The sequence below is a fragment of the Rhipicephalus microplus genome, chromosome X (assembly GCF_043290135.1).
Source record: "Rhipicephalus microplus isolate Deutch F79 chromosome X, USDA_Rmic, whole genome shotgun sequence".
Taxonomy (NCBI): Eukaryota; Metazoa; Arthropoda; class Arachnida; order Ixodida; family Ixodidae; genus Rhipicephalus; species Rhipicephalus microplus.
In genome coordinates, this window is record NC_134710.1 from 113,479,922 (window position 1) to 113,497,986 (window position 18,065).

The 18,065-nt window shown below is 44.2% G+C and overlaps 1 protein-coding gene across 3 annotated transcripts in view; it reads right to left on the minus strand.

The window, feature by feature from the left end:
- The window catches only part of LOC119176322 (uncharacterized), a 30,057-nt gene extending 17,731 nt beyond the window's left edge, over positions 1–12,326 (minus strand). The window contains exon 1 of one of the 3 annotated variants that reach the window (XM_037427547.2): positions 12,127–12,326. In XM_037427547.2, the coding sequence (XP_037283444.1) occupies positions 12,127–12,163 (37 nt within the window). In that variant the 5' untranslated portion in view covers positions 12,164–12,326. The remainder of the gene's footprint in view (positions 1–12,126) is intronic. The other 2 variants (XM_037427545.2, XM_037427546.2) reach the window with 2 other exon arrangements.
- Positions 12,327–18,065: the final 5,739 nt, after the last annotated feature.

Consider the following 18,065-nt stretch of genomic DNA (forward strand, 5'->3'; position numbering starts at 1 on the left):
TTACTCTGTAATTCTGTAAGGGGGACACTTTCCTTTTGAAAACACATGCAAGAGTAAGTCACGTCGAACTTATGGCAGCGGTAGCAACTGATGCTCAATGAAACGTGTAATAAGTACAAGCTGTTTGATTCGACCTTTGGTAATTCGGGAACGTTGTTCAGTGGCATCAAACTCTCGTTAATTCGGTCATATTCGGTCGCAAGCCGGCTGATTCGGATGATCTTGGTAGCGCACCGAGCGCGAAGCACAGGATATCTGCCGCGCATAGGAGCGAAAATGCCTTCTTCTGCATTGACGTAGCCATCATTATGAACCGTACAGTATAGTGATAGGAAAGCCAAAACGGTTTTGCATTTACCAGTGAGCGTCACATCTCTTGGGGTGCAGGTGTACGAAAAGGCATGAACCGGCATCTACCATTGCGATACCCTCCCCCCCACCCCCGCAAAAAAGAGTTCATGTTCAACGCCGACTGCATACCGGTGCTACAGTTGCAGTGATCGTCATGGCGGTCGGAGGTAAAACCAGAACGTTCGAGCGCTGGGGAAAAAGAACGCCAGTTCTGCACAACGTGAAATCTGAAGAAAAAGTGGATCTGTGGTTCTCCTGTCTTTTTCGTTGTGATTTTCCGCGATGCTTCCCGATTTTGTGTGGGTCATTACGTTGTTTGTAGAGGAGACGCCCGGGAAAAGACTTGTGGCAGCCCTTTGCCACACCCGCGTTTGCTACGCTCGAGGCGCCCTTCCCCGTTTCATTGTGCGGCTACCGCCTCGTCCGCGACCAAGGCAGTTGTACACCGTGTATTGGTGTATCTGAGAACCGGATCGTGACAGGTGACGCGGACACTCACCTGTCGTCGGGCCCAGCCTTAGAACAGATGCGCTGCTAAAAAGGTTCCACAGGAACGACAAGGGCGTCTCCTGAGGCCCTGCATCCTGTTATCTTGAACGCGGCAGCCATGGGCGTCGCCAGGGGTGTGCAACAGAGGCACTTGCCCCCCTCAAGCCAAACACCTCTCCAACCCCCCCCCCCCCCCCAACTCTGGCCACGATGTAACACAGCTGTGCACCTTCCCAAGTCAAAATCCTGCCGACGCCCATGGAGGCAGCCTAACTAGAAGTTCTGATTCTGCAAGTTCTGGCATATACCTCGTTTTTATTTTTCGTTGTGCGATACATGTATGCCTTCTAGTAGACTTGCCCCCCGTGTGTTCGCCTATTAATTCTAACTGTAACTCGCGGGCCTTAAAGGGACACTGAAATACCTTTTCAAAAAAAAAAAAAACGATGTTATGGTGCCATGATATACGTATAGTAACGTGCGGTGAACTCGAAAAATCAAGTAAAAAGTTCGTATAAATCAACGCAAATAACTTTATTTTGCCAAAAAAAGCAGCACGTGGCAAGGCCTTAATCGCGAGTCTCGCCGCCTCTGTCATTGGTCGAAGCTCCATCATTGACATCATTGACAGGAAGGTGATGACAGCTGACTGCGCTCGCCGGCAGGCGATGTTGGGTTTATCTGTTGAAATCGGGCAGTTGTTAGTATGGCGAACTGTGGAAGTCGTAGCGAGTTCGCTTACACATGTTCTACATGTCCGAGCCGGTCGCCAATGTAAGAGCGACCACCGAAGATGATGCCAGCGCTGACGATGGGGCGCAGGACAGCGAGTCCCAACCAGCCACCTTCACACTCGTCGAAAACATAGACTGGTACGTATAAGAGGCATGTCAGTGCTTGACTTCATTGTAGTAAACTGATACAAACGATACGTTTAACCGTATAGATATTAAATCCGATAAGGGACAGCAGCATCAGTCGCCTATGGGCACGCTAAGCGCGGTCATCATGCGGCAACCAACATCAGCTGTTCATGAATTTCACTGCTCGTAGGGCAGCGTTGTTGATGCAGTCAGTATCGCCCTTCGCAGCGGGCAAGAAGCAGGCAATGAGTAGGTGTGTTACCGGGCTACTAAGCGGACAGCTTGGATTTCATGTGGGGGCATTCGGCAGTGATAGAATGTTACGGAAGCGATTAAATGTTGTCTAGATAATCGTATGACTGATTGTGGCATCAATGCATCGATGGTTTTAGATTTTGATCGGAAAATATTACCCGAGCCGGAATCGAAATAAAGCACCCGTGGTACACGGTCTCTTTCGTTGGCCATCAAGACTGGCTCTGATAAATGTCCTTTAAAAGGCGCTATCGCGAGCTGTCGCTGCAACAGGGAGATCGCGGACTACTGGGCCCCTGATGGAGCAAAACTACTATGAACGGTTTTCGCGTAATGGCTCGCGATCCGCGCGTTCCATAGAGATTCGAAGCGTGCGTCGCGGAAGCGAGGCAGCAGTGAGCTGATCATGGCTGCGGTAAGCGCATGCACTATATACGCGCTGCTATGGCACATAAGTAGTCTTAGGGCCTTGTCTCAGTTTTTCTGTTCACGGAAGCAACTTGTGGTAGCTGCGAGGCCCCCCAGGTGCGGAAACACAAGGAATCGCGTCGCTGTTCAGTCGCACATACTTGATCGTCAATCCCAGCGACTGTCTCGCAGGTTTGAAGTTTCTTTTAACTGCAGCGGCCCATTTTGCAGCCGTCTTCTGATTCCGAGGAAACTTGTGAAATGCGACCTGATCGCGAGCGATAGTGCTGCGGTAGTAATATGCCGCGCAGTAATTCGGCATCGCGAGTCCATTTCGAGCCCGCAAGAGCACAACTAATGAATGTCGGATAGCGATTGATTGATTTGTGGGGTTTAACATCCCAAAACCACCATACGATTATGAGAGACGCCGTAGTGGATCGGATAGTGAAAATCTCTAATCAAAATTAGGCAACGGTGCAATGAAGAGAAATCTCTATACGAACTGACAGTACTGATACCTCGCTGGGCTGCAGATCGCACCAGAAAACATTGGCCCCGTATCTGCATGTTTCACTGCAAATGTCATCGAAAGACGATCTTGCCTGTGGAGAGAGTGAAGAAAAACGTTTATTTGATGTTCTGCGCGAGAAAATTGGTGAATTTTATTCTGGAAGCGCTGCGTTAGAGAGTCTCGATCCGTGGAGCGAAGGCGAACGAGCGCATCGAGGCAGTTTAGACACGAGCATAATCTGGCAGTTATCTTCGAAAACGAAGGAAGGCGTGAGCGCCCGCGGAGAGAGATGCGCGCCTGTTTCGGAGGCGATAAGGAGTAGAACGCAAAGCGACGGGCAGGCGCCACCACCGTGTCGTCATGGCAAAGCATTGAAAACACTTGCCTTTTTGAGCATGGCGTTGCACTGCCAGCGCAACGTGATAAACGCTACGGTCTTTAGAATTACTTGTGTGTGCTTTAACTAGTATAAAGACACACATACAAAACATCGACGTGTTGTTATGGTGCCTCACATATGCGAAATAATTTATTTTTAACTGACAATCGCATAGGTATGAACGCTGAAACGTGAGGAATATTGGTGGGCGCTGCGGATGGTGTTGGCCGTTTGAGGTATCGTTTGGTGCCTTTGGAGGAATCGTTACCGCGGACATACATACATACATACATACATACATACATACATACATACATACATACATACATACATACATACATACATACATACATACATACATGCATACATACATACAGACCGAAGCTTTGGCGTCGAAGGTCCTCAAGCAAGACTATCGTCTTTAAAAAGACACACTGCCGCGAAAAAAAAAACGTCGTAGGCATGTTGTAAGAGGTCGCAGATTCCCAATTTGCAATAAAATTGTGAATGCGAAACCGCTTCAGTGTGCCTTTAATTTTCGTTGTTTACCTTTTTCTTTTTTTTCTCCAGCGTAGTAAAGCAAGAATATTGCATTTCAGACTGATCTCTCTGTCCGTCTTCCCAAATGAGCTATTCCTGCCCGTTGATTCGACAAGTTCTCATAAATATAGTGCGTATAGATTTCTTTCTTTTTTTCCTGCAAGGACACTTGTAGTTTTTTTTCTTCTGCAATTCACGTACACACTCTCATGAGGTAAATAAGTTGACGCGTATGATCACGCATAATTACCCGTCTTTCCCATTCTTTCATAAGCAAATAAAAACAGAAACAATGCGGAGCACAGCTACTGAAGGGAAGTTGTGATGCTGCCGAGCTGAAAGTTTAGTTGCGGAAAAAAAAAAGGTATGCCGATAATGGGACGAAACATGCAGGGTATATATGACTAGAAGTATCATTTTTTTCTGTTCGTTTTTTGTTATTCATGTATATATTAATTGTTATCACTTGTTTATTCCCAGATAGACGCGCGCAGGGCTTTCCTTCAGGGTGGAGGGGGAGGCGAAGGTTCATTGCGCGCATCCCCTCCCCATCCCTATTAGATCAATGTATATGGAAGACTTCGCTCCCCTTCTCCTCTCTTAGGTGATTAGGGGAGGGACTTTCCGCGCTCCTGTCCTTCCTCATGCGCACGTTTACGCTTATTCCCTCACTATATATGGAGGCACTGCGCCGTGCTCCCGACCGGGTTGCAGAAATTAGGTGCCTTTTCTCATCTTCTAACCACTACCACCACCTATATGGTTCATTCCTCCCTTCGAACGGCTCGCTTGCGTCTCAGGTACTGTATCCTCTATGGCTTCGAGTAGGCCCCCCAGATATGGTGTCCCATAGGACCAAGATTAAAAAGAAAACGTGTGCTCTAGGAAAGTCCTACCTGTTGTATATTAGTGGTAGTCGTGTGTACATACCGCCTGTAATGTTTCATGACTAAAGACTGAATATTTAATTAACATTAGTTGGCCAACGTCTTTATTCTTGCTCTAATTAGTAAAATATTCACTCTATGTTGTACCTCACCTCTAATAAACCCTAAATCAAGCATTTATTTTTTGCTAAAGTCGGCTTGGTTGGATTTCCCGACTGAAAAAAAACAAAACAAAGCGCGTGGCGAAATAAGAAAGACACGCGCGCGCCGCCACTCGAGCGCTTCCAAGCGTTCTTTAGTTGATACGCGGCTGCGTTCGTTCGTCACCGCATTATATAAGGCATCAAGCTCGAAAATGGACGCCGCGCAAACAGCGTATTTTGATGCGCGTCCACCAAATAGCGTGAGGCCCTGTGCAATGAACGTCCTCCGAAGAAAGCTGGACCGCCAGCCGAAGCTGTTATGATGAAATAAACGTTCGCTTTCTTTCCTGTTTGTATTGGTGTATTTATGCAGGCACCTGGGAACCTGTTAGGAAATTTTGATACAAATACAATGAATGTAAACAATGTACTGTGCCCCTAACACCACAATTTATACGGTTTTAAAGAAAAGGGTTGAGAAGTTGATAATAAGTTACTTATAGTAATATAACAATAGCAATATTATTAATAATTGTACGCTCCAGATACAGTATTCAGACTATTAGCAAACTAAAATACCCACAGTCCAGAATATATGCAAGAAAGTGTGATACTTGTTAAAAAATATAACAGCAATCTTCCTTGAAAAACCATGGTTGATGTCTCCGTCAGAGAAATCGGCATATAACACGAAAGTAAAACTCGCCTTTACCAGGGTAATTAAATGTTTACTGTACATTAATAAATAAGGATTTGCCGTATGTATGTTTCGGTGTTTGACAGCCGCGTTAAACGTGGATATATCCTCGTTGACGCTTTGTACATCTTCATCCCGACGACTAACATCCATGATAAATTGATTAAAGTATTGTGGTATATGTATATCTTAACCGCCCAAGCATAATTAGAGATAAAGGCGTAATGGCAAGATGAGCGTTGCTTATTCGACGTGTGTATATATATATATATATATATATATATATATATATATATATATATATATATATATATATATATATATATATATATATATATATATATATATATATATATATATATATATATATATATATATATATATATATATATATCAAAGACGAGACGAGACTCTTGATGCTGCAGAGATTTGCCCCAGCCGAGATTTTTCGGTTCATTAGACTCGCGCTCTTCCAACGTTCACTCGCATGTGCTACTCTCGGCCCGCTGTTTTTGTTCAGCCGCGCTTGGCCTTTGCGTCGACCTGTGTGCCTCCGCTAGCGCGGACACAATGGAGCCCTTTGCAGCTGCCGGCAGCGCCCCTACGTGCGACAACACAGCTGCGCTGTGAATACAGCAGCTCCATCTCGATCCGCAGCATGTTCTCTACAAGGAGCAAGGAACGCATAGCGGGTGGCGATAAATTCGACGCATGTCTTCATTCTCCTCCTGCGCGAGGGGGGGTCGCTTTTCATAGCAAGTGATGTGACCACACCCTTTCTTGTTGACGCTTCTTTTTAGCCAGAATGTAGTGGCGCGTAGGTCAAAATAACCAAGCGGTATATATTTCGCGTGTTTTTTTTTCTATTTTACTGAAAACTTAATATCGAATGGCAATTTTGACAGCAGACTGTTATCGTAGGTTTAGTCGCTGGGTGTTGGTCGAATGTGTTGTACGTAAGAAAGCAGGCGCATAAGCTTTGCTGACGTCTGTCTAACCAGCTGTCATATATGTCAGATTGAGATTACAGCGTTTACGTTCTTCTTTTTATTTTAAAATCTTTTTTGTTGTTGATGCTTGAGTACTTCCAATCTATAACATACTCTTAACAGTGAGAACAAATTCAATAACTCAGAATTACGTCCTCCTCCTTAACGTTGTTTTTTCAAGGCCCTCTCATTGAGATTGAGAGTTCTGGTTTCCTATATAGATGATGAATTTAATCGGCATCAACTAGAACCAAGTAGACGAAATATTTTACGGGAAGGTTCCTTGGGACTTGTTTAGGCCAGCAAAAGAAACTAAGCGAAAGTTTTGTAGGAGAATCATCGCGTTCAGTTTCCACCTTGACTGAGGTTGCCGTTTGGTTGCTCAATGAGCGAGTGTAATTATGATGTCTAACTTTAGGAATGTAAAACGTACGCCCAGGAGTAAGTGGAGGCTGCAAAGGTTATGGTAGCGAACGCTGTAATTAAGGGCTTTGTCAAAATAATTATCCCTTTACAAAGAACACAAGTGCCGTATATAGACCGCATACACTCAGAACTGCCTCTTCTGCATCTACGCGGATCCCGTCGCATACTGTGTACGGTTGTACAACCAAGCCTTTTGTAGCTGATATTAAGTTGGTAGTTAGTACGTGCCCTGCGTATGTTTATTTCCAGGTTTGCGGACCTGTTAACGCATCTGTGTTGTACATTAACACGCTGAAATTTCCCACAATGAAAACCTTCTGCATAAATGCATGGTTGTACATGAGTGGCCACTTTTTAACGCCATGTGTTACTGCGATGTCTATTTCTTCCAATCGTTTATTTAAAAAAATGTAAAAAAAGATATTGTTAACAAAGCAAACTTAATGAAAATAATGTTTATTTTCTACGGCTATTTATATGAGCTGAGTGACTGGAGCGATGCTTTTTCTCAAGACATTTGTAAATGCAATGAGTTAGAATTAAATGCGCAACGGAACAGCCACTACACCGCGAGGTGCAATGCTCGCTGCACGTATGTTTTTTTTTTTTTTGAAAACTGAATATATTGCTTTTGTTGAGTCCTGGAAACTTTTCAACAAGTGAACTACAGCAAATGCGACACTGTCACGATAAGCGCCCCTCATCATCTCACCCTGCTTTTTTTATTTATCAAGTGTGCTGAGTTGCTATTATTATTATTATTTATTATTTAGGAATACTGCAGGCCTTAATAGGCCCAGGCAGGAGGGGAAAAGTACGAACAAAAGTACAAAGTCTGCAAATATCAAGAATATATACAAGTAGGATCTATACAAAGCAACAACAAAGTGAATCTACTAACAAGTAAATGAGCACTAAAAGAAATGTGATACAAAGAAAAATAATATACAATATGAGAAGATAAACAATACAGAACTATCTAATCAATGTACAAAGGAGTTAGTAAAAAAACAGGGGAAAAAAAAATACTGGATCACTGTATTGAAAGAGGAAGGGCTAGATCTAAGATGAAATGGATGCGATAGAGTCGGTGTTGCTGAGTGTACTAAGAGGTAGGCTGTTCCAGTCGGCTACTGTTCGAGGAAAAAAGGAATACTTAAAGATGTTGGTTCTGGTATTGTAAGGCGTTAATGTGGCAGAGTGGCGATGTCTTGTTCGGCGAGCAGTGAGAGGCTTTATGTAAGGTTCAGGAGAAAGAGACAATTTATTTTTATACAGTAAGAATAGAAATTTAAGCCTGTGAATTTTTCTTCTTAGTTGCAAGGACTGAATGTTGTGTTGGGCCATTAGGTCACTTGGAGAGTCACTGGTGCGATATTTGGAGAAGATGAATCTTACTGCTTTACGTTGGATCCTTTCTAGCGCATCGATGTTAGTTTTAGTGTAAGGATCCCATACGATAGCTGCATATTCAAGCTTAGGACGGACAAGAGAGGTATAAGCGGTTAGACGGGTCTCGGGAGGAGCATGTTTTAATTTGTGTCTGAGGTAGCAGAGTTTTTTGAAGGCTGAGTCGCAAAGGTGAGAGATATGGGAGTTCCAACTGAGATTATTAGTTATGATGACACCCAGGTACTTATATTCATCAACCTCTGTAAGAGGCATGGATGCAAGATTATACGTAAACGAAAGTTTATTAATTTTTTTGGTGATTTTCATAAATACTGTTTTATCAATATTAAGCTGCATGTCCCAGCGTTCGCACCATATTAAAATTTTTTGAAGGTTAGAGTTTAGGGTGATTTGGTCTTGCTGGCAGGTAATTTCATTAAAGAGTAAGCAGTCATCAGCGAATAATTTTATCTGTACAGGTTCAGTAATAGAGTCAACTATGTCATTAATGTATATATTAAATAATAAAGGTCCAAGAACACTTCCTTGGGGAACTCCAGAAGTAACAGCAAGGTCACTCGAACAGCAATTATCAATTGCAACAAATTGCCTACGGTTAGTGAGGTAAGCAGAAATCCAATTTACTAGGTATGAGGGAACGTCCAGATGAACAAGTTTTTCGATTAGTTTCGCGTGTGACACGAGATCAAACGCCTTCCTAAAATCCAGAAATATGATGTCAGTTTGTCCTGATTTGTCGACAACGCTAGCGAGACTGTGAATTACAGTAGTTAATTGGGTTACAGTGGAGAGGCCCTTCCTAAATCCATGCTGCATAGGAGTTAAAATAGCTCGATCATCAAGAAACCTAGTGATTTCGTTAGCAATAATGTGTTCTAAAAGTTTACAACAAGAGGAGGTTAGTGATATGGGGCGGTAGTTTTGAACTAATGATGGATCGCCTTTCTTTAGGATAGGAATGACACGAGCAGATAGCCAGTCGTTCGGAAGCACTGCTGAAGATAGTGATGCACGAAAGATGATAACAAGAAAACGCGATAGCATTTCGGCGTATCTGTGAAGAAACACGTTTGGTAAGTTGTCAGGCCCGGGTGATGATTTTGTTTTTATATTCAACAGCATAGAAAAGACGCCAGGCAAAGAAACAAAACTAAAGTCATCCTTCACCAATGTGTGATTCAGGCAACGGGGAACAGGCGAGTTTGAAAATATACTATTAAAATAAGCATTGAAGTGAACAGCGATCTCTTGTTTAGCGACGACAGGATTGCCCTCGTGCATAATATGGTCAACTGGTTTACTTTTTTTACTGAGAAAGCTCCAAAACTTGCTGGGAGCAGTTCGGATGAAGTTAGGCAGGGTAAATTGAAAGTAACGAAGTTTAGCTGCCCTAACAGCCTCGTTTAATTTAGCTTGGCATGGTACGATTTCGTCACGAGAAATACCCCGTCGTCTCAGACGTTTGACTTTTCTCTTCGCATGCACTATCTCACGCGTCATCCAGGGAGTAGGTTTGGATGTTTTTTTAGTTCTGCTTGGAATAAAGTTGTCGATACAGTGCATACAAATATTCTTAAATTCGTCCCAAAGTTTAGCAGCGTCATGTCCCCCAAAAGCACTCAGACTGTCATCAAGGTAATTTAGTACGCTCTCATCATTGGCACGTGAATAATCCTTTACAGAAACAGTTTTACAACTAGTAGACTTGGGAAGATCGATGGTACAGGAAAAAGCCACAAGTTCGTGATCAGAAATGCCTTGTTCAACAGAAACAGAAAACTCTTGAAAAGTCTGGCTAATAAATATAAGGTCAAGTATTGAAGCAGAAGCAGCGCTAATTCGTGTAGGCTCAGTAACCACTTGCTGTAAGTTATGCATCAAAATAATGTCACGCAAATGTTCATTGTGTACGCTCACATCAGCGCTATATGTACCGCGAATCCAGTCAATGCCCGGTAGATTGAAATCACCTATTAAAAAAATTTTATTGTGTACAAAAGATGCCATGTGTTCATGCAGATCTTGAAGAAATAGCGGAGGGGAATCAGGGGCTCGATAAACAGCAAATAATAGAAAAGATGTATTACGGCATAAAATTTTTAAAGAAAGCGTTTCAAGATTAGCTGTCTGACGTAGGAGAACTGCGGTGATATCTTGCCTCACCAAGACAGCAACACCACCACCCCTTGTATGCCTATCGCGACGGAAAGCACGGTAATCAGAGGGAAAAACGTCCGTATCATCTATTTCGTCATGCAACCAAGTTTCCGTGATGACGACCACGTGTGGGTTATGCCCAAGAATAACCGCTTCAAGCTTATCAGTTTTATTAAGAACACTTCGTGCATTAATGTTCAAAATTCGGAAATCACGAGGTGGAGGAAGTCAGTCCTTTTTTGAAGTGCTACGATAGTTATGAATTTTAACCCTGCTGTTGGTGGGATCGCTCCATATAAAGTAATCGTTATCGACTCGCAGTTTCTCGTCTATCAAAGCGACTTTCTTGCCTTCTTTTTTTTCTGCTTTCGCACTGTCCCATAGCAATTTACGTTTTCTGAGTGTTTCACGCGAGTAATCGTTTTGTACGGAAAAGCTTGTCCCTTTTAGCTTGTAGGCGTTTTTTAGAACATCACGTTTTTCATTAAAGTTTTGAAAAAAAATGATAACTGGTCTTTGTTTACCCGGCTTCCCTAGACGATGGATTCTTCCAATCGAACTACAATTTACATTTAATTTCTCGGAAAATATATTGGTAACAACTTTTTGCTTAAGCTCAGTTTCCGTTTCACCGGCTTCCTCTTGAAGACCGAAGATCAACAGATTAGAACGCCTACTCCTGTCTTCTAAGTCCACAATTTTGGATTCTAGAGATTTTACGGTCCGTTCAAGATCATCTACACGAGCAGCACGTTTTTCTAATTCAGTGAACCGACGGCCCCAATCAGCGAAAATCTTTTCCATGTTATTTTGCTGTGTTCTAAGAGCCGCCACATCTTTAACCAATTTGGTTTGTCCTACCAGTAGTTCTTGCAGCATTTTTTCTATGTCGGGACCTGGATTTGTCTCAACATCACCGCACAATAGAAGCAAGCATGCACAGTACATTTCGTAAGCGATACTAGCACAACGCCGTGGGCACGGCAAGACCAAAAGGCAGCGGTAATCGCTCTTGAACGAAGCAGAGTAATAACTAACCTGCATTAAGCAGAGAAATGGCTTGTGAGCTGTCATTGCGTTTACGTTTAAACGTTTACAAAAATGACTTAGCGCATTCGATACATACGGCTGGCACAGGCTACACCAAATCTTTCATGAGCTTTCCGCGCTACACGGAATTTCGTTCTTTCTCACAAGGCGAATTGGCGTGTTCGTGCGTTTCTGGACAGCATCCTAACAGCCGTCGTGACCTATAACTACCGGTCAGGACCGTGTTCAAATGCCTGATAACACCGAAAATATGAATGTTTTCGAAAAGCACTTGCTAATCTCAACCTTTTTTTAGACTCGTGAGTTATGCATCGGAGCTCGACTTCCCGATCGCACTCAATCCTTTTCTTACACGTGTTATACGTATACACGCACGTGCAAACGTGTGCAGGAAATGTTGGTCGATACGTTACGGTAGCGCTAAGAACGCTGGGTTGGTTTATATCGACGCTCTGCAGTAGTGAGTACTCTGACGGCTCCGAGCAAACACCCATTCTGGTCGAGTGTATAGACCTCCTTATTTGACGAAGCTTACTAAATTAATAAGAACTGTGCAGACGCTTACCGGGGATGAAAGTGAGGCGGCTAAATGCGTCGTTCATCGTACGCGCGGAGGTACGCCCAGTAAATGGTGCTGGAAGCGTGAGTGCCACGCCGCTCTGATCGGCCAGGCATGCTCGCGAATACGCTCGCAGCCAGCAAGCGCACAGACGACGACAGCAGGGGACCGGCGCTGCACTTGAGCGCTCCCTGCGCGACGCGGCGGCGGACGTGACGCTATAGTCCGTGCGCCTGGCGTCGCGCCGCCCTCTTACACAGAACAAGCGGAAATGCTCGCTTTGGTGATTCACTGGACCTGGTTCATTTTAGGCGTCGCATTTCAAAGAGAAATTGAGAAAAGAATCGCTACCGTATGGCGGTTTCAGAAATTTTACTGGTATCCGTTACGAAACCCACTCTTTCGGTAGTTCTTTTTTCGTAAAAACAATACAGGAATGGAACCGTCTACCGGATGATCTCGTCAATGAAACTGACAATGAATTCTTTTTTTCTTCATTGTAACAACTCCTACAATATCACTGCCACTAAGAATGGTTTGCTGTCTCGAAGCGTGTGGGTGTTTACAAATGCATGACTGTGACGTTGTTTTCACTCACCAATATTCGAGTGTTTTTTTTCTCTTAAAATATTTTGAGTGCTGTTTTATTTGTGGAATCTATTGTTTGGATGATAATTGATTGATATGTGGGGTTTAACGTCCCAAAACCACCATATGATTATGAGAGACGCCGTAGTGGAGGACAATATTGTTTGGATTGAAAACTATGTAGTCAAATTATTATGTGTACCTCCCCTACGTAATGCCTCACGGCGACGTACGTGAAATGTAAATAAATAAAATCCCGTTTATAAATATTAACCTGAGACGCTTAAGCTTGAAAAAAAAATAATTTAGCAGTAGCATTACGTTTTTTGTAACACTGCTACAACAACATAAATTCCAGGTACCGTAAAAATATTTTGTTTTCTTCCTAACTTTAATAAAGGCATATAGTAGATAACGTGCCCCCGCTTGAATCAACGCTGTCCTACAAAAAAAAAAAAGAGAGCTAGAAAATTATCTGTAGTTCTAGCTCGTTTATGTATACCCTCTAAATGGTCTATTTACAGTTTCCAGAACTGCGTTGTCTGTTTTCTTTGCATCACGCAGCTTTAAACTTGGCCAGAGAGTTATACATAGCGGCGCGTTACGCGATGGAATGCAATAATCGCCGAAGCTGTTAGCGCAGTAGCTCAGCTCAACTGGTGGAGTCTGAGAAAGTGAGAGAAAGACAAATGTTTTAAAATTTGGAGATGTTAGTCCTGAAACGAGTCCGATCGATGTCGCAATTCGGTTGCGCGATTGCGTTATTTTTTTCACCCGATATTTTTCATGTACTGCACGTTTTTTTTTTTTCTGATTCAAGCAGTACACACGATGCATACACCTTGTTCGAAGCGACTCATTCTGCCATCTCTCACAATTCCCTGCCATCCACAATCAACGTCTGGACAAATAGAGCAGGAATAGATAATCTGCTGTAATGCTCAAACAAGAATCAAATTAAAGTTGGAACTTTTTTTTTGGTTATAGGGACCTGTATTTATCCAAAAACAAGATGTCTTTTGAGTTAGGGCATCCGTTAATACAATTGCATTCACACACACACACACACACACACACACACACACACACACACACACACACACACACACACACACACACACACACACACACACACACACGCACGCACGCACGCACACACACACACACACACACACACACACACACACAATTATGAGGTCCCCGCATACACTATACGGTGCCTCCCTCTACACATACATAGTGCCATGTATAGTCTCCTAATACATCTTTAAGGTATTCAAGGGCTGTGATAGTGCCCATCAACAGTATGTATAATCTCATTACACCAATAAAATCTCAAACGTGAAATCATATTAATTAACTAAGTACGCACTATTCGCGTATCAGAAACGCTTATACTGTATGCTGCTCCCTTTACGAGGTAAGATACGTATAAGAAGTCGTTGACTTTAACATCTCTGCACAACCACAACGACGAAGAAAAAAAAGGGGGTTAAAGGTGAGGGGGTGGCCACTGGTTATGCTAGGAAGCTTGCGCCAGAACAAGTCCAAAAGGTTGGTAGTCGGCCCGCCAACCACAATTGGGTAAGTAGCAATATCGCCCAACAAGTGCCTCACCCGTAGCCTATAGAATGGACAATACTCTGCAACATTTTGCTATCCGTTCAAAGGTCCTGCAACACTTTTCCAGCATGGTCAGATAACGCTGCCACAGGTCGCAGGATCTAATCCCGGCTGTGGCAGCTGCATTTTCCATGGAAGCGAAAATCTCTGACCCCCGTATTCTAGAACGTCCCTTCACTCAACCCTTCACCTTCACTTGAGAAAGCCGATGGGAGCGCCGTCTCTAGGCACGGCAAGTCACTGCATATCAGCGATAACCTGGTGCGGTTCTTGTGTAGTACAGCGTCATTTTTTGAGTCGAGCCGTGGCGCAGTGCTTAACTCTGTCAAGTGAAGGATGAAAGTCGAGTCGAGGAGCGTTTGTGAATACTGGGGTGAGACCTGTGTGCTTATGTCGAATTCCAATGGCAGATCGCGAGCAGAGCGCGTATCTCCGAGCGAGATCGCTCTCGCTAAATATGCCCTTGGAATGCGTGCGCTTCGCCGACACACGGCCGCCTGGATCGGGGCGCGCGCCGATGATCCACACGACCGGCGCGCATGCAGTCTCGAAGGCTATGGCCGGAAGCAGTTGGTACGCGGAAATCTAACGATGAGATATATACGGGGCTCGCATGATCTCAGCATTCCGTGTCTTTTGTTTCTGCAGACTTTGCGGCCATTTCGCGCATGGCGTCGCGATCGGCACGTTGAAGCAGCTAATATTGCACTGAGCTGCTCCACTGCACGTCACGACAGACGAAAGTGCCAATGTAATTAATTATGTAATGTAATTATGCAAATGTATTGTAATTATAGAGGAAAACAGCATTTCAGAAGGGAAAAAAAGTTGTTGTTTCGGCTCTACAACCATAAGAATTCTACGATAACTACCTCATCGTCCGAATGTCTACGAATGACTTCCTCGACGAAGCCAATCACTTCAAACCCCTCTACAGACAGGTAAGATCACCTCAAATGCCCGTTAGTACACAGCAGCCTCACACTTGCTCTCTGAGTCTGAAGGATTCTCACTGTACTCGGAACTTGTGTCTGCGACCTGTTGTTCTCTAGAGCAAGGGTCGACAGCCTGCTGTCCGTGAGACAGTGTTATGCGGCCTCAAACGTGATTCCAGAATGCCCCCTTTTTTCTTGTCACTACTTATCTAAAGGCAGACATGAAAGTTTTGGTCTCAAATAAGGTTTCTGCTTGCAACCTATGTTTGTCGATTGCAACTTCGTGACTTGTGCGCCTGAAATAACGATGATTTTTATTCCAATGTGGTAGATGGTAATTCGCAAAATTTTTCTCCTTGCTTGCAAAGCTTCCCCCCCCCCCCCCCCATGTGCCGCGCGGCCCGCGACTGTGTCGGCTTCATGCAAATTTGGCGCTCCGCCTCAAAAGAAAGGTTGCCGAACCCTGTTCTAGAGCAACAAGGTGCGAAGCACTTGAGTGGTCGTTCACTGCGGCCAGCCATTAGTAACACCTGGTCGTGATGAGAAGAAATGCAATGCAGGCCCACAAAACACGTCACGCGACCTTCCGGTGAAATCCGCCGATTTCGAGGGAGCAGAAATTATTGCTCCACTATGCGATGCCTAATTCGTGGCTGTCCCCAGCCAGTATACCACTGGAGAGCACAATTCACGCTCACAATGTGCCACTGGAATGCGATTGCGCCACAGAGAGCAGAAAAACTTAATCTAGGTCTGCCATTGAAACTCAACATGAGACTTAGCAAAAGTACTGAGAGTTGGTCGAGTTGGTACTGATTTATGGCTATATTTTTGCGCAACATGCACATGGACGAGAAGATGAAGACACCACGGGCGTAAACTCACAACAGATTTATTGAAAACAACAAAATATACTTTTATCTTAGGGACTAACAAACGCCCCCTGACGGTGGTTCTGAACATCAACGAGATAAAACTAAAGATTTCTGTTCAACCGTACATCATGAAAATAACACAATAACAAAATTTGAGGCTGATGTCACGCATGTTGGGCAGTCTGGAAAATGTATAAAGACCCGGTTGAGGGAGCACGACTCAGCATTACGCAGTTCAGCACGAACACATTTGATGAATCATTACAGTTCATGTGGGTGTACACCATGTTTTACAGACACAAAGATTTTATCAACTCTCAGGCAGAAAATAAATAGGGTGGTTGATGATATCTGGGATTTAACGTCCCAAAATTGATTGATTGATTTGTGGGGTTTAACGTCCCAAAACTGCCATATGATTATGAGAGACGCCGTAGTGGAGGGCTCCGGAAATTTTGACCACCTGTGGTTTTTTAACGTGCACCCAAATCTTAGTACACGGGCCTACAACATTTCCGCCTACATCGGAAATGCAGCCGCCACAGCCGGGATTCGATCCCGCGACCTGCGGGTCAGTAGCCGAGTACCTTAGCCACTAGACCACCGCGGCGGGGCAAAGGGTGGTAACTGAAGCGTTTCATATTAAAAACATGGCAAAATGTGTCAGCCCAGCATCAGTCACAATGTCTGATAAAGAATTCGACTTCTTAAAAGGCACGTGCAGGTATCCTTATACAGATGCGTGACGTCAGCCCCCTGCGGGAACGCCCCCTGCTGGATACGCAGTCGGAACAAAATGACATCTAATGTTGCCACTTAGAGGACCACGTTTCCCATATCCCGCATGTAATAATTTCTGAAAGGAATCTGACGCCAAGTTTTGAAAAACGTAATAATACTGATTTTTACAATGACTAAAATCTGGAAGCAGATCCTGCAAGACTTTTCGTTCGGCCGTCACGTTTCAGATTACATTGCTAGCGTGTGGTGCACGTCACGAAGAAAGAAGAAAAAAATATGCTTGAGATGAACCCTGTCTCTGTATCTTACTGGAACAAAGCGCTATTGATTGCAATAGGCGAGAAAACAACGGATGTACTAATTAGCAAAGTCACAAAATTTTAAATAATAACGTTTGAAAGTTCGGAGGCGTGCGCCAGATTTTGTTCACCGAGAGGCCCCGGGCCGCAACCTTAGCCACTTGCATGCATTTTATTCCAGACATGTAAGCATACACTGCTGGAACATGGAACCGTGCGCTAACACGCTTCCGATTTTTACCACAACAATGACGGCTTTATTTCTTAGTTGTTGCTCTCAACGTGCACAGCTATAGTTCGACTCCGCTCGTATGCGCCAAACAAATAAGCTGGCTTATCCGTCGCAAAAGCGCTTGTGCACTGGGAGAATCCAATCCCCCTTCTGCGATCCCTTAAGTTTTCTTTTCACGTGCGTTAAACGTACAAAGTTGATACCGGCTGAAACAGGCGCCGAAAACAATGTTGTTGGGGCTGTAAAACTGCAAAATTCACTGTGCCCATATAGTGAGAGCTTCGAACTTTTGGCGTTCTTATGAATAAGCAACAATGGTAGAGTGGTAATTGCTTTGATTGGTTGATATGTGGCGTTGAACGTCCCAAAACCACCATATATATGATTATGTGAGACGCCGTAACGGAGGGCTCCGGGAATTTCGACCACCTGGGGTTCTTTAACGTGCACCCAAATCTGGGCGCTGTTATGCCTGCGAGTCCACAGCGAACGTCCATGCCTCTGAAAAAGGCAATCTGTGTCAAAGCCAGCACGCGAGCCCGCCTGACGCGATGAACAACTCAACGGCGTCATCACGTGACGGTGCCTTTCTGCCGCGCACGCACAGTGAGTCACCTCAGCCGGCGAGCCGGCACCTTCCTGTCTTGCGAGT